At 38.3% G+C, this 21,239-nt stretch overlaps 1 protein-coding gene across 7 annotated transcripts in view; it reads right to left on the reverse strand.

The window, feature by feature from the left end:
- The window catches only part of NBEA (neurobeachin), a 786,519-nt gene extending 765,342 nt beyond the window's left edge, over nucleotides 1-21,177 (reverse strand). For 3 of the 7 annotated variants that reach the window (XM_033235398.1, XM_033235408.1, XM_033235388.1), the window contains exon 1: nucleotides 20,320-20,613. In XM_033235398.1, the coding sequence (XP_033091289.1) occupies nucleotides 20,320-20,613 (294 nt within the window). Of the gene's footprint in view, nucleotides 1-20,319 lie in introns of all 7 variants that reach the window. The other 4 variants (XM_033235426.1, XM_033235381.1, XM_033235435.1 and 1 more) reach the window with 3 other exon arrangements.
- Between the last annotated feature and the right edge of the window lie 62 nt (nucleotides 21,178-21,239).

Raw genomic sequence — 21,239 nt, forward strand, 5'->3', positions numbered from 1 at the left:
TTAAGTCCCATCTAATTATCTTTGTTTTTGTTACATTTGCTTCTGGGTTCCTGGTCATGAAATCTTTGCCTAAGCCAACATCTAGAAGGGTTTTTCCAATGTTATCTTCTAGATTCTTTATGGTTTCAGGTCTTAGTTTTAAGTGTAAGGTGAAAGATAAGGAACCAGTTTCATTCTTCTACACGTGGCTTGTCAAATATCTCAGCACCATCTGTTGAATAGGGTGCCCTTTCGCCACTTTGCTTTTGTTTGCTTCGTCGAAGATCAGTTGGCTGTATTTGGCTTTATTTCTGGGTTCTCCATTCTGTTCCATTGGTCTATGTGCCTATTTTTATACCAGTACCATGCTATTTTGGTGACTAAGGCCTTATAATATAGTTTGAAGTTGGGTAATGTGATGCTTCCAGATTTCTTTGTAATTTTCTCACAGAACTTAAGAAATTATGTCGTTAGGAAGAAAACCAGTAAAAGGCTTGGGTCTTGTGTAGCCAGTTCTACCTGCTTGACCTAGGGAAGTTACTTAATCTCCTTTCCCCATATGTAAATTGTGGATAACAGGACTTTACCTCAAGGTGATAGTGTGAGGACTACATGCTTAGCCTCATGCATGAGCTACCACTGGGTAAAAACTGTGAAAACTATTGTTCTATTTTTTCTCCTAACAAGCCTAATTCAGTATCAACAATGTTTAATAGGTATTTAAGTAAAAACATTTCAACTGAACCAGCAAGTGAACAAGCTATTTCATGTGCTGCTAACTGGCAGAATATTGCTGTAGTCCATATACATTTAAGTACTTGCCATTTGTGTTTAAAGACGATACTAGCAACTCATCTGTGACTTCTGACAAAAAGAATAAACTCCACTTTGGTTTTTCTGAATTTTGAATTTATTCTATCACTAAAAGATTATTTTCCCATTACCCTCATTTCATCATCAGTTTTGTATGTATTCATATGGGCAATTCTCTCTATTCTCTATCCTCTGCTTACAGTAACATTACCTAAGCAACAAGATAGTAACAAACTCAAACTCTCTATCTCTATTAAAATAGTCAATTATGGCCCACTGCCAGTTTTCCTTGTTTGAAGGCTTTTTAAATGTTCATCTTTGTGACCATCATGTACTTTGAAGTATACATGAGGTTTCATGTATACTTTGAAACCTCATGTATACTAAGAAATGAAACTAACAAGATAAGCTGATATATTGACATCAGCTTATTTATTCATTCCATTGTGAAACGTCCAGGTAAGAAGAGGAAACCACTTCTACTCTGGCAAAAAGAAAACAGAGGATTCGGGCCAAGATGGCCAACTAGAAGCAGCAATGGTGCATGGCTCTCACAGAGAGGAATGAAAGGGGCGAGTAAATACAGTACCTTCAACTGAAATATCCAGGTACTTGCATTGGGACTAATCAAGGAAACAACTCAACCCATAAAGAACAATGAAAAGGAGACAGGATGACGGCCCACCTGAGAGTGACATAAAGCCAGAGGAACCTCCCCCACCAACTGAAGTGGTGAGTGAATGTGCGACCCCAGGAAACCATGCTTCTCCCACAGATCTTTGCAACCCTCAGGTCAGGAGATCCCTTCATGAACCCACTCCAGCAGGGCCTTTCAGTCTGACACAAAGAGCTGTGTGGAGTCTCAGCAGAGCAGCCACTCAGACACGCACAGGGGCCCAGTTTTACAGACTCTGGATCTGAGCATCCTGGCAAAAGTAACTGCAACTCCAGCAAGGCAGGAGGTAGGACTTCAATACACACCCCTGGGAAGGGGGCTGAATCCAGGGAACCAAGCAGTAATGGTCTGCAGACCCCACTTCCATGGCATCACATAGGATAAGACCCACTGGCTTGGAATTCCAGCTAACCAGGGGCAACAGCATCACCCCTACCTAGAAGGAGTTCCTGTGGGGAGTGGGGGCCACCATCTTTGCTGTTTGGATGACTCAGCTGTTCCAGCATGCAGGCCCTGGAGAGTCCAAACCAATCTAGGCCAGAAGGAATCCCCCAGCACAGCACAGCTCCTCTACCAAAACGTGACCAGACTGATCCATTCTTCATTACTGGGCATGACCTCACAAGGGGGGCCTCCAGACACCCTCGCCAGTGTTCTCTGGCCAACGAAAACTTCTGGGACAGAGCTCCTAGAGGGAGGGCAGGCTGCCATCTTTGCTATTTGGGCAACTCAAACATTCTAGCCTCTAGGTTTTAAGAGAGCCCAAGCCAACTAGAGACAGAAGTGGTACCCCAGCACAGCACAGCTGCTCTATGAAAGTGTGGCCAGGCTGCTTCCTTAGCAGGTCTCCAATCCCGTTCCTCCTGACTGGGTGAGACCTCCCAGTCGGGGTCTCCAGCCACCTCCTACAGGTATGTTTAGGCCAGGAACAAGTCCCTACCACCCTGGGATGGAGCGCCCAGAGGACAGGGCAGGTTAACATCTTTGCTGCTTCACAGCCTTCACTGGTGATACCTTCAGGTAGGTACTGGAAAATCCGACATGACTAAGGACTGCAGTATACCCCCAGAAAACTACAACAGTCCTGTGAAAAAGCAGCCAGACTATTAAAAGAAAAAAAAAAATTCCAAAGGTGAGCAACCTCAAAGATTTAAGGTAGCAAAGTCCACAAAGACGAGAAAGAATCAGCACAAGAACACTGAAAACTCAAAAAACCACAGTGCTCTCTTTCCTCCAAATGATCGCATCGCTTCTCCAGCAAGGGTTCAGAACTGGGCCGAGGCTGAGATGGCTAAAATGGCAGAAGTAGAATTCAGAATATGAACAAAAACCAGGCTGGTGTGGTGGCTCACGCCTGTAATCCCAGCACTTTGGGAGGCTGAGGTGGGCAGATAACTTGAGGCCAGGAGTTCAAGACCAGTCTGTATTTTTAGTAGAGACGGGATTTCACTGCATTAGCCAGGATAATCTCAATCCCCTGAGACCCCTGATACACCCACCTCAGCCTCCTTAAGTGCTAGGATTACAGGTGTGAGCCATTGCACCTGGCCTAATTTTTGTATGTTTAGTAGAGATGGGGTGTCATTATGCTGCCCAGGCTGGTCTCAAACTCCTCATCTCATGTGATCTGCCCACCTCTGCCTCCCAGAGTGCTGGGATTACAGCCATTACTGGCCAACATGGTGAAAACATGTCTCTACTATAAAATACAAAAATGAGCCAGGCATGGTGGTGCACACCTGTAGTCCCAGCTACTTGGGAAGCTGAGGCGGGAGAATCGCTTGAACCTGGGAGGCAGAGGTTGCAGTGAGCCGAGATCACACCACTGCACTCCAACCTGGGCAACAGAGCAAGACTACACCTCAAAAACAAACAAAACAAAAAACAAAAAACAAAACAAAAAAAAACTTTACTGAGCTAAAGAAGCATATTGCAACCCAATGGAAGGAAGTTAAAAAATCATGATAAAACACTGCAGGAGCTGCAGACCCACAGAGAATAACATAACTGACCTGATAGAGCTGAAACAACATACCTTATAAAACCTTGTAACTGCTTTATCATTTTATTACATTCAATACAAACAAGCAACAACAGATAATTCTGATTTTGGAAACAATTGTTTTCCAGAACTTTTGTTTATATGTAAATATACACATTTAATGCATGATTTTTATTTCTCCTCCTCCCACTCCTTGCCATCCTGGAGACCTTGATTGTGGCACCTGCAGTTTTGCTAACCATGTGCATTTGCCAAATATGTGACTCCTGAGGTTGAGAGATAGATGTGAGTTACACAAGGATCCATAAAAAAAGATAAAGCTAAATCTAAAGAATAGGTTTGAATTTTCTGGGAAAGAAAAACATTTCTAGGAAGAAAACACTATTTAGAATACATGGTGCCAATTCAAATTTCCTTATCTGGAATGCCCTCACTCCACCAGTCTACTGTGCAAACTGCGGCTGACCCTTTCAAGCCAATCTCAGGGGAATCCTCCACCTTAATGTCTTTCCCAACTGCTTCAAATAGTTCATCACTTTCTTCTCTGTGATACTGTGGTATCTAATACACTTTCACTCAAAGTCACAAACAAAGAAAGGGCAGAGCCAGGATTTGAATTCTGACTAGTCCTACCACAAAGGCCTGAACACATTATTTGGTATTTTTTAATTTACACATTAGTTTCTCTTCTTAGAATTTGAAATCCTTAAAGATAAGAATCAACTTCCCAATCCTGTTCTGTCCTTAGAGTTGGGCATACCATCCCTATACTATGCTCCCATCAACTACCTAGAAATAGAAGTATGTTTAAACTAATCTGCTTCTCCTTACCAAACGGTCTTTACAGTTCTGTCAGGGTTGAAAACCATACAAGAATGCTGCTGACATATACTATATAATGTTAATGAAGACCATAATATGTAGCACCAAGTCTGAAAAAAATAGATAACCAAATTTACAGTAACTGGTTTCCTAGATAAGTCATTCCCAGAACACTTCTGTGATGGGTCCTCTACTCTAGGCACTGATTTGGAGCACCAAAATGATAGTCACCACAATAATCCTTTCCCCATCCACTGTTTCTATTGCCCTCTGTTCCTAATTCTGCTCCAGTATTAACCTGATCCAGCTGGGATCAAGCACGTACCTACTAATGGACCCAGAGACACAGATAATGTTCTCACCCTGCTCTTCCCTTTGTAGCCCTGCTCCTTCTGGCCCATTGCCATTTAAACTCTAGTTAGCTAAACACAAATAGGTATCTGCAGATTCTCTTCAGGACAGTCCAAGTCCACCTGTAAACAACTCCTTTTTGGTCTTTTGGGCCCCAAAATCACTCTCAATAGTGCAGAGACAAAAACAAACACACCCTGAATCCTGCGTTAGTAAGTAATCTATACAACATTTCTTAAATGGAACTAAGGAACATGTGCAACCCCAAGGAGCCCTAAGAATAATTAAATTCCAGAAAATAAGTGTAGTAGTTTATTATGACTAAAGACTGTAGCGCTATGAGAAAAAATAAAATGTCAGTAGAAAGACAAGCAGGGGCAAATTATGACATGCCATGTATATCATAGTACTGGGTTAGTGTTTGTGTGCCAAGTGAGGATGCGAGTGATTTTGTGCCTGGGTATGCAAACAGGTTCTTGAGGGCTTCAAGAATCAAAGCTTCAATATATTTAGGCATTCAAAGCTAAGTGTGCTGAATGCTTGCCATAGTAAACATGATAGTTACCACAAAAGCTATCAACATGTGATGCTATTTCCATATCTTAATTTCAATCAGAGTACAGCTTGGATTCGAGACAGTTGCACCTTAAATTCCTAAGAATTCTAAAAAAGAGGCAGTAAGCATAGCAAGTACTGCCTCTGTCTGAAGCTTAATTTAACAGTTATTCGCTATGAAATCTTGGAAGAATTGTTTCACTTTCTTTAACCTTTAGTTCCCTCATCTACAAAACTACCAAAGTCATAGGGGTGTTGCATGTAAAACACGTAGCAAAATGCCTGGTACTTAATATAAGCTTAACAGAGGTTTATTGTTATTTTTATTATTATTGATACTAATAAAGAAAAGTAAGACCTAGATTTTCTACAAACATTGCAGCATATATTTTTTTAAAGGTGTTCTCTTTTAATTAGCTGGAGTCAAAACTATTTGGGCTTTTCCAGTGATACTACTGAACCAACAGTGCCTTTGGATGCACAGATGAAGGCACATAAGAATAAAAACTCATAAGAGGGGAAAAAAGAAAAGAGTAGAAGCATGGAAAAGGATGAAATAATTCAAAGTAAAAAAGCAATGGGTTTACAAAATAGAAAACAGTGTCATTTTTACAGGAATTTAAGTAAAGCATTACTAATAAAAGATCTTACATTTTTATCACTATCACTCATTTTACCCTTATTTTCACTTGGTTAAGACCAGCTGTTACTGGCTGCACTGTATCCCCCCAAAAATTCATATGCTAAAGGTGAGGACTTCAATATTATGAATTTTGGGGGGAACACGGTACAGCCTAATAGCACTGCATTTGGAGATAGAACCTTTAAAGAGATAAGCCAGATAAAATGAGATCATATGGATAGGCCCTAATCTAATCTAACTGACGTCCACATAAGAATAGGAGATCAGGACACAGACACACAAAGGAAAGCACATATGAAGACACAGGGAAAAGATGGCCATCTGCAAGCCAAGGAGAAAGGTTCAGAAGAAACTAGTCCTGTGGCCACTAGAACTGTGAGAAAATAAATTCCTATTGTTTAAGCCACCCAGTCTGCAGTATGTGTCATGACAGCTCCAGCAAACTAATACACCAGCCAAACCCAAGAGACTCACATTAATATAACCAAAGAGATAATTGCTTGACTAGAAAATCAGAGACCTGAAATACAGTTCTACAGTATGGCAACTTAAAATCCGAGTATCCCACATTAAATCAGTAATTTCTCTGTGCCTAGGTTTCCACATCTGAAAAACTAAATAATCTTTAAAATCTTATCAAACACCAGCATTCTGGAGTTCTAGTATTCCATTCAGAGTCCTGTTTAAAATATGGTACCCCTGACAATTAATATACAAAGTAGCAATCTAAATACCGGAAGAGAGACTTGTTCTGATAAGTAAATCTTCACAAAACACTTCATCTGCTTTCCAGGTAAAGTTAGAATTCCTTCTTGATTTCTGGTTTCAATAAGCAGGGAATACAGGAATTTCTGTCAAAAGTGTACATTCACTTATATATATTTTTATAGAGCTCACAAAAAGCAGTTGTTTATTTCATTAAGAAACACAAAATAGCAAATAATATATAAAAACATGTTGGGAATAAGAGTACTCTCATTGAACTGTAAAACAAAATCCTACATTTTATTCTAATAATTGTTTCTTCAACTCTATAACAATGCTTTCAATTTTCCTTTCAAAGTATTTGCTGACAATAAAATGTATTTTAATTTGTTGCCATATTGATTTTCATGAATTATTTAAGCAATTTTTACCAGAGTAGGGAGAACAAGTTTTTCCCCAGTGGTTTGTGGTTTTTAAATTGTTGCTATTAAGTCAATGCATCTGTTAGGATGAGGTTTACTGACATATAACCAGAAAACCCAAAGTATGAATGACTTGAACAATATAAAGGTTATGTGTGGGTATATATACACACATATGAACACATATATGCACACACAGAGAAAAAGAGGGCATGCTACAATATCTTTTAGTTTCTTTCTATACTTCTAATGGTTCCTCTAATTCTAAAATCTTAAAAATTTCAGAAATCTCCAGACCACTGATAGCCAATAAAAATATAGTGTAAGTCACAGACACAAGCCATATATGTAACTTCAAATTTTCTATTAGCCACATTAAATGAAAAATGTAAAATAAGACAGGTGAAATTAACTTTCATTTTATTAACTCAGTACATATACCCAAATATCCAAAATACCATTTCAAAATGTAGTAAATACTATGAAATTATTGAGATATTTTACATTTTTTTACACCTAGCCCCCAAAATTAAGTGTGCATTTTATACTCTAAGGATATTTTAAATTCTCACTAGCCACATGTGTGGCTAGTGGCTGCCATGCCGGACCACACAGCTGTAGCCAGATCTAGCCTCTAGCCATCTTTCAAAACTCAACTCAAGCATCATCACCTTTATAAAGACTTACCTTGACTTACTTGGTAGATTTCTTTTTTCAGTGTAGCCCACAATACTCTAATTGATTTCTATGATAGAATTTACACATCCCATTGCTCATATTTGTCACCTTCTACAACTCTATAAACTCCAGGGCAGAGACCTTATCTTGATCCTTGTATCCTAAGTGCCTAGCTTTACATATGGTAAGTAATCAATAAAAGTTTGTGGGATAAAATGGATATGTGACCAGATATGAAGTTAGATTGAAAATGAATACACATATTTAAATCCAACAGACTGGTATTTATATGGGGTTGGGTGCAGCAGGAGGGGAAGCCACAGAGAAACAGCTCAGAGCAAAAGAACTATTAATAGATAATCTGTGAGCTAAATATAGTAACCCACATAGAATAACTGAGTCAAAACTGGACAATGATATAATTTAATAACTTATGAATATATGTTAAACATTAATATCTGATCATGTCCTGATAATAATATAAAGCAAAACTTTTATAAGACTTGTGGCTTTTTCTCAGGAATAAGCTACACTGACTCCCTCTTTAACAACTAATAACATGCCACAAGTGTGACACATCTAATTATTAAATTGTATTCCCATAAACTATCTTCCCACTAATATAGCTCTAATCTTTTTACATACACAGATTATAAATTAAGGTTCTGAAATATAAAATGCATATCGATCCAAAACTACAACTTCTTTCATTGGAATTCAAATCTCTGTTGTAAATGTCTATATCCTATATTTTCTAGGCAGGTCATCTTCAATTTATTTCAGAGTTTGGCAGCATAATTTTTCAATGTAATTGGGTTCAGCTGTCACACTGAGTGACAGTTTGTCATACAGTAACTAAAATATATTAGTTTATCTTTCAGAGTGCACAACACTAATAAGGTTAAACATTATTTCTAGAATAAAATACAGTCATCCATCGCTTAACAACAGAGACAAGTTTTGAGAAATGTGTCATTAGGTGATTGTGTTGTTGTACAAATATCAGAGTGTACTTAGACAAACTTAGATGGTACAGCCCACACACACAGGCTCTGTGGTATGGCCTATTGTTCCTAGGCTACAAACCTGCACAACATGTTACTGTGTTGCATAAACAATTATAATGCAATAGTATTTATATATCCAAACATATCTAGACATAGAAAAGGTACAGTAAAAATATAATATAAAAGATAAAACATGGTACACCTATAGAGAGCACCTAACATGAATAGCTTCCAAGACTGGAAGTTGTTCTGGGTCAGTCAGTGGTTGCATGGTGAGTGAATGTGAAGGCCTACGACATTACAGTAACCACTACAGACTTTATAAAATGTATATACTTGGGCTACACTTAGTTTACAAAAAAAGTGTCTTTCTTTAATAATAAAGTAACCTTTGCTTACTATAAACTTTTTTACTTTATGAACATTTTCATTTTTTTAACTTTTTGATTTTTATAATAATTAGCTTAAAACACCAACACATTGTACGACTATACAAAAATATTTTCTTATTCTATAACCTTTTTCTATGTTTACCTTTTTTAACTTTTTAAACTTTTTCGTTAAAAACTAAGACACAAGCACACATTAGTCTAAACCTACGAAGTATCAGGATCTTTAAGAACACTGTCTTCCACCTCCACATCATGTTCCACTGAAAAGTCTTCAGGGGCAACAACACCCATGGAGCTGTCATCTCTTGTAACAACGCCTTCTTCTGGAATACTTCCTGCAAGACCTGCCTGAGGATGTTTTACAGTCAACTTTTTTTTAAACATGAGTTCATGCTAAAATAATGATAAAAAGTACAGTATAGCAAATACACAAACCAGTAACATACTTGCTTATGATCAAGCACTATGTACTGTACATAGCTGTATGTGCTATACCTTTATACAACTAGCAGTGCAAAAGGTTTGTTTACATCACCATCACCACAGTGAGTGATGCATTGTGCTATGACATTATGATAGCTCTGACTTCGCTAGGAGATAAGAATTTTTCAGCTCCACCGTAATCTCATGGGACCACCATTGCATATGTGGTCCATTGTAGACCAAAATGTTATTATGCAACATTGGCAAATCTGACTACAACCTATTTGCTCCACATACTTCCTATTACACTTATGTAAATGAGTACTTTGAAAGAGAAAAACGCTTCTTCACAGCAACTCAACAGGCTCCTAAAATACGTATGTCAGTCACCCTAAATATGAATGCTTTTTTTTAATCCTAAGGCCTGGATGAGAAACTATTAATAGTTCAAAACAGTTTTATGACCATTCAAGGAATCTTGAACTGCTATGTAGTATTAATGAGGCCAAGGAAATGGGATTACATTGCCATTTGAATCCATACTTAGTATAGTCCAGTATTAAAAGACTGCACCTATAATCCCACCCACTTAGAGCTTCCTGTCTGCCAGGTGGATGATTTTAACAACAATAGCAATGAAACAAGCATGCGAACAGATTAACACCTAGAAAAAAAAACATAAAATTCACACCTTAGAATATTTTATTCCTAGAAACAGATACTCTAAAGAAACTTGTGATATGAAAAGTCACATTTTGGTAAAAAATGAATCATTGAACCTCACCTCTTAAAAAACACAACAAGTAAACATAGTACTTCATAATTAGTTACTGTATTATTACATATAATACTATTTGACCTGGCTTCTAAGGTATTTTTTCTGTAACATACTTTCAATTTTTAATGCAGATAAACAGAAAACTGTAACTCAATTTGCAGAAAGGAAAAAACAATTCCGTTAGGAGGTGGTGAGGGGACAGGACATCCTTACAGAAGAAGAAAAGTTTGACAAAATAGTACTGCTACCAAAACAGTTAAGGAAAAATCCATATTCACGGTGATCCTGTTCTTAGAATACTGAACTGTATCACACCAACTTGAATTTTCTTCTAAGTTTTAGCAAGCCATTTAACTCTACTTTGATGAACTATTGCAATTTTTGGAAATCAAATTTTATGAGACCGCAAAAATTAGAAATAAGTTCCAAACACCCTCAGTTTGCTTACTCTCATCCCTTCCCCCACCTTTTCTCTTACTCATTTTTCACAAATGCCTGGCGTTCTAGCTCCCACTCTCAAGGGCAGGCAGTAAAAACCAAAAGCACCTCCAAACTCCCCAAGGCCTAAACTTACACCTATGCATTTAAACTATAACTCTATTCATGATGTCAAATATCCTATTATTACTATTTCTTCAAATCCTGATTCAATTTTTTAAAAATTAATGTGTATCAAATGTTTACTATATATCAAGCCACAACACCTGACTTTATCAGGCATTAGGGGGTCTCCTCCCATTGTCACTTCCCCCATCACAACTTAATCTGAATCTGTCATCCCCTTCTTACTGATGAATAACTTCTAATTCCATTATAAACAAAAAAGAATCATTTTTGTTCCAAAGATAAAGGACAAGTGACTATTATGATAGTTCATAAAATCATGTAAAATATGAATTTGTCTCCCAAAGTCCCCAATATAAGACCGAATAACTCACTTATCTCAGTTAGAACAATGCTATCTAAAAGAAATATAATGTGAGGTACACATATAATTTTAAAAATTTTAGTAGTCACACTAAAAGAAATATAAACAGGTAAAATGAATTTTAATAAGTATGTTTTATGTATAATAAAATAACCTAAAGGCAATATATCTACAACATGTAACTAATATAAGACATTATTCTGATGGTAGTTTCTTTTGCTGTGCAAAAGCTCTTTAGTTTAATTAGATCCCATTTGTCAGGCAACCTACAGAATGGGAGAAAATTTTTGCAACCTACTCATCTGACAAAGGGCTAATATCCAGAATCTACAAAGAACTCAAACAAATATACAAGAAAAAAACAAACAACCCCATCGAAAAGTGGGGAAAGGATATGAACAGACATTTCTCAAAAGAAGACATTCATACAGCCAACAGACACATGAAAAAATGCTCGTCATCACTCGCCATCAGAGAAATGCAAATCAAAACCACAATGAGATACCATCTCACACCAGTTAGAATGGCAATCATTAAGAAGTCAGGAAACAACAGGTGTTGGAGAGGATGTGGAAAAATAGGAACACTTTTACACTGTTGGTGGGATTGTAAACTAGTTCAACCATTATGGAAAACAGTGTGGCGATTCCTCAAGGATCTAGAACTAGATGTACCATATGACCCAGCCATCCCACTACTGGGTATATACCCAAAGGATTATAAATCATGCTGCCTTCCCCAGTTTCTCACCCTCCTCAAAGTAAGAAATCAGAAAAACTACCTCAGACACTGACAAAGACTATGCAGGATTCAAGACAACAGATCTCCTGTGCTTCAGCAGGACATCATGATCTGTGAGTACCTAAGAGTCCCCTCCCTGACAGGTCACCAGGCTCAGGTACTCCAAGCTAAAATAGCACAGGTCAGTTTTAGTTAAGTCATTCCTTCTTTCTATAGTCAGGTGATTCTCTGGACCAAGATAAGAATTAAAACAATAGTAAGTACAGCTAAAGTTTACTATATACCAAGCATTTTACATATATTAACCCATTTAATCTGTACAACCTGCATATCTATCTTACGAGGCTGAAATCCCATTTTACACATGCAGAAACTGACGCACAGTAAGTTTTAATAGCTGTTATTCCATAACATAGACGTAAAAATAATATATTTAATGTTTTCCTATTGTTGAACATTTAAGTTGTTGCCACATATATCATAAAAATACACTAAATTTTCATACCTGTCCACAGGTATTTTTTCCTTAGCCTAAAGAACTAAGAATACATTATAGGAACCTCTTTAAAATCCTTGATACATATCGGTAAAATGTCACTCAGAACAGCTGTAACAGTTTACGAGCCCAACAAGAACATTTAAGATTATTTTAACCTGCCCTAGCAAACAATCACCACATCTTTTTTTGTGAGACAGGGTCTTACTCCATCACCCAGGCTGGAACGTAGTGGCATGATCACAGCTCACTGCAGACTCAACCTCCAGGGTTGTTGCCTACGTTGGTCTTCAACTCCCTGGCTCAAGCAATCCTCCCACCTCAGACTCCCAAAGTGCTAGAATTACAGGCATGAGCCACCATGACCAGCTGGTCATTTCTTTTTAATCACTTCTTTTTCATGTTATCTGTTACCTTATGTTCTTATTTAGCCAAAGTGAGTATTTTTCTATTAATTAACCATGTATATTTCTTCTTTCTTGAAACATATCAAGTCCTTTGACAAGTAAGCATTTTTCTTATGATTCATCCTGTAATATTGAATACCTGAAGTATTTATATTTTTTTTAATTTAGAATATTAGGAATCTTTGGGGCACAAATGGATAGAAACCCAACTCAAACTGGCTTAAAGCAAAATGATGCACCGAAATATCTGGAGACAGAACTGACTTGAGGGGATCCAAAGCTGCCATCAGCAATGTATCGCTTGGTTTTAGGTGCCTCTTTAACAGCTCTGTTTTCAAGTAGAATCTGCCTTCATGGTGCAGATGGTAGTCAATTCTAGACTTACATTCTAACATTTTCAGCAACCCCAGAGAAAGCACCTTTTTCTTTCCTCAGAAAGAAGTTACCAACCTGTCTCAGAAGTACAGCTAAATTTTATAACCAATACCAGTTACTGTTGGGCCAGACGTCAGTTTCTGTGTCTGGTCCAGGAAAGCAGGATAAAGTCCAATGATGCCCCAGACCATAAAAATCAAGAATGACTTCCTAAAAGAATATCAAAAAATCGAGAATGTTAACAACAGAAAGAATGGATGCTAGGCAGCCAAAACCGGCAGAAATCTGTAACATTATAGTCATTGGCTACCCACCCATCTCAGACACTCATTTCTTTTCATACATATAACTACTTAAATATCCATGTTTAACATGGCTATCTTAGACACAATAGAAAGTGTACTTACCATTTCACCAGAGGATGAAAAAAGACAAAGTCGAATTACTGCATCTAACCTCAAGTCTGAAATTTTTGCGTTATGATAATATTCTTCTTGGTGATACCTCAAACCTGACCAATTATATAGCTATGTAATAAATTTAGCTATACCCTCTAATTACTATACAATGGTAAAAGAACATTAAGTAACAATAACTGCACTTAGAAGAGTGAAGAAGGTTAAAGAAACACCATGATAACTAATTCAAAGCATAAACCATATATCATTGGTCAGAGTAACAAGAATTCCCTGTCCTTGCTAATGGAATTCCTTGGGCCGGCCAATATGAATACATTCACTACCACTATCTCACAAGATCTCACTTCTTATCCTCCATAATGCAGATTTTCCTTCTAGGAGCTATACTGCTGGAGCTTAGAATTGCCTTAGAAGTAAAAGAATACAGGCCTTTGTTTACCAGACTTGAGGTTTCTCTCCAAGTATGGCTTCCCTAAAACTTTGGTAAGTTTTTCATCAATTTACTTAAGTCAAAGGACTTGAATTCGCAACCAAAACAAGTGATCCTGTCAGGATCTTGTCAGCTTTTAAGTTTCAGTCTCATAGCAATAGGCCTTCCCAGTACTCTTATCCCCTTAACCCTCAGCTTAATGATCTTCCTTGAAGCAATGTGAAACAATAAACTGGGTGAGGAGGCACAGCTATTCTATCATTTGCTCCCTGGTTGCATCGTATTTTAAAGCTCTTCACAACTGGATTACTGTTACTTTGGTCAGAAGGCTGGCGTGTGCTGCATGAGAGGCTTGGGAGAAGCTTATCAGACAGAACTTTATTTGGTTCTAATTTAAACTCTTGGCTTTCCTCTTACCAACTTTAGCACGGGGTAAAAACTTAGGGCTTTATGACCTACAAAGCTTTAATATTCTAATTCCCTGCTATCTTGGATGGCAGCTACAGGCAGAAAGAGCCTCTCTGCCTTGGAAAGGCTACATTTTCTTTTTGCTTTGCTTTCAAGCACGCTAACTTGGACCAAAGTTAACTGCTCTCTTAAAAGACATTATCAAGACCCCAAAAAGTGACCAAAACATTCCAACATCCCTAAAATTCCAACCTCAGTAGTTCCATTGACAAAGATAACACAGGTGACAATTTAAATAGCTGCTCTGTAATTCCTTAAAAGGAACTGCTAGAGGATCACAAAGTTCTCACTGCCTTCCACTCCATTTCAAAATCTAAGGTCTGTTTCCTACAATGTGTCATTTCCAGATACTAACGTCTATGTTACTGGGGATTCTTTCTGTTTACAAGTGACAAAAAAACCCAACTTACACTGATTTGAAATAAATAACAATAGAAAATTTTAAAGGAAATAATTTTAATGGTTAGAACATAATCAGCACAGACAAAAAGAACTCTACATTCTCCAACAGAATCATGAGGCTGTCTGCTTCACACTTGGTCAAATTCTAAGACAGGGACCTACAACTCTTTAAGAATTGACGCATTCAGCATCCCCATCAGAAAGCCTTCCAGCACAATTCCTGGAACCTACTCAGGCTCGCTACCCTTGAGTTAAATGTTTGTCCCTGAACCAATCACCACAATTCTTGCCACACCTGGCTTAGGTGTCTGACCCTCAAGGCAGGCAGTGGGGTCGACCCACCTAAACCAGTTGAACTACAAATGGGGAATGAGTGAGTCATCAAAGGAAAACTGAGGTACCACTACAAAGAGGTGAAATGTATGCCACACACACAAGAACAAATTCACTATTCTTGGCAATATGACAAATGCTAACAGTATTTTCTATAATTTCTCTTCAATGCATTATGTATTTTCTTTGTTAACAACATGACCTTGTTATGTGATTATATTTGATTATAAATAAAAGTTTACTGAAAAGTTTTTACCAGATTCTAACTTATTAATGGATGCCAGTTCAAAATAACATCTACATATGCAGTAATGCCTACACAGCCAGGTAATACTATACACATTGAACACATATTTCTAGTTTGAAGAATAAGAAATACATGAAGTTTGTATGAATTGAGTTTATATATGAGTTTATTTCAGGATCCTAGGTCTGGACTGTAATGTTGAACATAACTTCAGAAATTGACCATAATCATTACTGCCTATGATAGTGTCATGCACACTACAAATGCACTTAACTTATCCAAGGTCTAGAAATACAAAAAATAAAGATACATAAAATCAGTTCCTGCCCTTATGGAGTTCACAGCCTAGGAAGAGAAACACACATAAATAACTGCAATGCTACAGGGTGATATATGATGCCAAAGAGATATGCTGACATTATTTAAAGACAAGAAATGGAAAACCTGGAACTAATGCATAACAATATGTTCCGTATATAGAAAAAAAAAAAAAAAACGCAGATGATTGAATTTTATAATACAGCTATACCAGTGACACAAAACGGTGGCTAAGTCTGTTAGACCCAATAAATTCTTTCACACTGTCTGGGAAAAGTATAGCAAAAGAGTAGAGAACCTTGAGATATTTTTAATTAACAGCCACAGTATTTGCCAAAAAGCAGCTAGCAATACACAAAACATTTATTTAAAATTAATATAAATAGAATATTTGCTGCCTTAGTGTCATTATATGACTAAATTTTCTATGGAAAATCCCAAAACTCCTTAAGATATTGAAACTCTGAGCATTTACATGTGAATCCTGAATTTTATTTTCCATACCCAATCATGAGAATAAAATACAATTCAAATTAATATGAAAAGGCTTACATATCAACATAAATTAAAATGCATGAAATTATTTTAATATAAATATGGTTTTATTAGTATTAAGGACCTCTATGATTCTAAGATGCAACTGTGTATTTTTAAAATAAATATAATTCAAATGCAGAAGACACCTTGTTTGTAAAATTCTAAATATCTTTTAAAATGAAAATTATGACTATCAAGCTGCAGATTTAAAAAAAAACTCTAAGGAAGAAGAGTTACTGCCATATTCAAGTACAAAAAAAAACCTTGAAGTTACCCTTTTAACAAAAATACCATGATCCATAAGCCAAGATGAAAGAAACTTAGTAAACCACATATCCCCTCAAAGCATCTTGTCAGGTTTCCAGCTCAGCCAACAGCATGCCACTTAGAATGTAAAAAAATAAGCAGAGGAATATCATTTTCTACAACTAGACACACTGATACAACTCACAGTAACTCATGAAAAAAATTACAAATCCATGAAAAAATCTCATGAAAAAAATTTCATGAATTCAATTATTCATAAAAAATCTTCAAGTCTAAAATTCCATAATTATAATCATAGAATTACACTATAACACATAAGAAAGCCACTCCAAAAAAATTATTAATTCTTTCACTAAGTAAATATTAATCCTCTATTAAAAATATATTTTCTAGAAATTTATGTTTATAAAAGAAACTTCCATGTTATAAACAACGATAACATATATTTACATGGCTTTTACTTCAAATATGGATAAAGCTTATATAAACATATGTTAAATGTGTTTACAAAAGAATAGATTAGTTTGATTAGGGAGTATGCCAGCTTTACAACTGAAAACAATCAACAAAATCTCTTCTCTGTAGTTAAATTCTCTTATATTGCCACTTTAAATAATTCCTCCAGAAGCCAAAGTTTGTTAACGATCAGTTTCTTTCATTAGTAGAGCTACAATGCAAAATCCTTGACAATACAGACTGTAACTTTATTCACAAACTAATCTACCTATCTTCCTAACATTATCCATTCCATATTTCAATGTTTTATGTCAACTATAACATCATTATCCAAAATACATACATCTCTAATAAAAATCACTCATTTTATTGCATATCACATTGGTGATTCTTCACCAAACTCCCACAATCCACCTAGTAGTAAAAATGGGTCTCTAGACCTTTGGAAACAAAGCAGAAAAATTACAGCCACCGCTCTGTTGAAGAAGTCCTACACTTTAGTGCATGCTTAAACTTCACTCTGCCCAGCTTTTAATTCTTTGGCCAAGGCATGTGATAAATAGCACCTAGAAACCAAGTATTTATGAGTATCCTCACATAGGAAGAAAAAATAAACAGGAAAAACAAAGAAAAATATACTGAGAAAGGTGACTGAAACAAGGGTATTGTTTAAGGTAGAAACTCCTTTTTTTTTTTTTTTTTTAAGTTTCATTAGTTCTTTTTTTTCTGTCATTCAGGGCACAGTAATAGGTATTTCACTATTTTACCTTACATTTTTATTTAATGTGTTAAATTAAAACTGAAAATTAAAAAAATTCATTTTAGATTTAATATTAAAGGTTTCCAAACTAACGAATCACTGAGTGTCCTATATGAATTTTACTGGTTTACTTATTAAATAAATAGAATTAAGTTTGATAATTCGTTTTTTAAACGCCCATGACTTCCACATATTTTTGAGAATCCACTTAAATTTTCATATGACATTTTCATGAGTGTACTGGACAATAAAGCTCTAAATCTACAGTTCAAGAAATATTACACTTCAAATGACTAATTTATATTCCGTAATTAATATAATTAACAACTTAGCAATAAACAGCTCCTTTTGTCATTTATTCTTTTCCCCAAAAGTTTCTATTTAAAAATCTATTAAATACATACAAAGAAATTTTAAACCTAACTCTTTAAATTCAAAATATCATTGCAGTTACAAAGTCTTAGGCAGATTTTGGATACACTATCTCAGTATTACTTTATTTCTAGTGACTCTAAGCTTAACGGTAAAGTTCTCTGAAATAAAGTCTGCATACTGAAACTTCATGCCAGATTTTTACTGCTCTGAAGAGTTAAATTTCTTTTTTATCTCAAGAGAAACATTTCACTTCCTTTCTTAGTCTACCGTCTATCTAAAAAACCCCATCTGTTAAGAACTGATTCAGCATACATTGCTACTGCTGCAGAGTCCAAGCTGGTTATATATTCAAATCAGTTTCCAGGTTGTGAAAGCTATACTGTCTCTTACCAGGTTAAAATGTATTAAGTAAGCATAGGAATACTTACTAAAATAGCATAATATAATCTAACATAAAAATGATATTGGTTAGATCAAAACTGGAACTAAAAATGTGTTCCTTTAAATTACTGAAATACAGTTACCTGCTAACATACTAACAGTTCGAGATTTCATTTATCTTCTTTTAAAAAGAAATGGCAAGTACTGACCTCTTATTTGCAACTAGTTAAAATTAAAACTCAAGAAAACCGTATTTCCAGTAGTGCTCTGAAAAGAACTTGGTTATATCAACTTAGTGACATTCCCTCAAACTTACACTGACTTTTCATGATGATTTATTTGAAAGGCACACAAAAGTAAAAATAGGTGTTTTGTTTTAAACAACAATGAATATAACGAAGACAGATAATCTCCTTTGACCTGACACACTAGCAAAAGGAAAAAAACAGCTTCAACTTTTCTGTGCATTTAGGAGGTTCATAAACCATAGACATTATCTAATGCATGTCTCAGGACACCAGTCGTGTAGCTGCGGCTTTCTCTCAGTTTTCCAATAAAGTAAAAATAATTGCTTAGCTGAAAAATGACTGCATGGGTGTACAAAGTACTCCTGTAAGCATATTGTTATGTTCCTGTGACTCCACACCAAATACAATACTCAACTGATGGCTCCCGATTTATGTCTTGCCTCCCAAAGCCCAACCTTACAGTATGTCAAAGACTAGATATTGCAGAGAAAACTGTTTAAAAAGCTTGGCTACAGGGAAAAGAAAAAACAAAAAACTCCATTTACAAAGCACTAAATATGAACTACTGTTAATTATCCTCGATTTACGATTCTCATCTCCTTATTTCTTTCCATTTCTTTCCCTGACATCTTAAACGCTTCTGAGCCTCTCTGTAGATAGCGCAAAACATTAAGTCATACACACTTCTGCAGTAACTCCTTCTTATCATGAAAGGAACCAAAACCTAGGGCTGCATTTCAAACCTTTCCTTTAGTCTTTACCCACATGCCACGCTACTGAAGGTAACCACAGAAATGAACCTGTATGATCTGGTGTCCTCACACACCTTGTGTGCACAAAAAATGACTAAGAAATCAGTATATTCAGGGCAACACTACAAAGAAGGGACGACTGCTTCGGAGATGGAGGGGGATGGATAGACACAACACTCTCCATCATGGCCTTGGAATATTTAAAGACAGATGCAAAACTGCATCATTTTCTGTCTCCCTCGAAAACATCACACCCCAGCTGCTCAAGTCGGAAGCTAATGTGCTTCTCACATCTCAGCAGCACGGGGAATTTAGGCTCCAGGGGCAAGGCTGTCATCCTCAGAGAGCGACACCACGGACAATTAAGAGTGTGAGAAAAAGAACCCCAGAGAACAGGAGGCCTCCTCACCTCCTAACTAAACTCTAAAGTCGACCCAAAACCTTCACCGCGGGGACTGGTTTACTCGTGGTCCTAAAAAGTGATAAGAAGCGGTGTTAAGTTGGGCACTGCGCTCAGGTGGCAGGAGAGGACCAGAAAGAGGAGAGGAGGGAGGTGGCGTGGTTCTGGCAGCGCGCAGGCAGGTCACCCTCTGGGCAACACCGGCTGAACGCTCTGTGCTCCCAGGGACGCGCCGCGCGTGTGACCCTGGGGGTGGAGGGTGGGAGCGAAAGGCGCTAGGGACGGTGGATGTGGGGACTGGGGAAGCAGATGGAGAGCACGCCTTTTCCTTACCAGGTTGAGCACCGTCTCCACGATGTCCCTGTTGCTGACCTCTCCGACCTGTATGAGTCCAATCAACACTGCGAATTTCATCCGGATGTTGCGGATCGGCACCGAAGGGTTAATCATCCCCGCGGGGAGCATCACCGAGCCGGAGCCGGACGCCCCCCTTAGCTCCCCCATCCCGCTGCCCCCGGTGCCGCCACCGCCGCTGCCCCCGCCGCCTCCGCCAGCGGCCCCGACGGCAATGAGTCCCACGGGCTGAGGCTCGAGCCCCGGGCCTGGGCCCGGCTTCTCGCTAGCCATTGGCCCCCCACCTGAGGAGAACGGAAGAGCAGCGGCGCTGCCGCCGCCGGTACCGTTATACCTGCCTCGGCCCCCGCCCCCCGGCCGTCGCCTCGGAGCCCCAGCATCCACCAGCGCCGCGGCGCCGGGCCCGCTCCCCGCCTGCGTCTCAGCCCGGCCCGCTCCGGCGCTCTCTCCCGCGGAGGCGGCGGGGGATCCGCAGGCTTATTCTCGGCGGTGGCTGTACCGCTAACCGCTGCCGGGCAAGCGGCCGTGCCCGCCCAGCAGGTGTGCCGCTGCCGCTGCCGCCGCCGCTTCCTCTGCTCTCTCCCTCTCCCGGTCCGTCCGGCCCGGCCCGCCCCCCGCGGAGATGCTGCCGCCGCTCCGAGAAGCCCTAGGACGCGAGCAGCTGGCCACGACGCTGGCCGGTGCTGAAGCTCAGGCTGTGGCCGATGCTATTGACGCTGCTGCCGCCGCTGCTACGGGCGCCACTGTTGTTGTGAAGCCCCGACGCCGCCGCTCACTCCGCCATGTTGCCGCCCCCTGCCTGCGGTAGCGGCCACTGCGCCTGCGCACAGCCTCCGGGGGGGCGGAGCCCTCGGTGCACCCCCTCTTTTGCCCTGCCCTCCTTCTCTTCCCACCCACCC

This window comes from Trachypithecus francoisi, unplaced genomic scaffold (assembly GCF_009764315.1).
Source record: "Trachypithecus francoisi isolate TF-2019V2 unplaced genomic scaffold, Tfra_2.0 Contig01461, whole genome shotgun sequence".
Lineage (NCBI taxonomy): Eukaryota > Metazoa > Chordata > Mammalia > Primates > Cercopithecidae > Trachypithecus > Trachypithecus francoisi.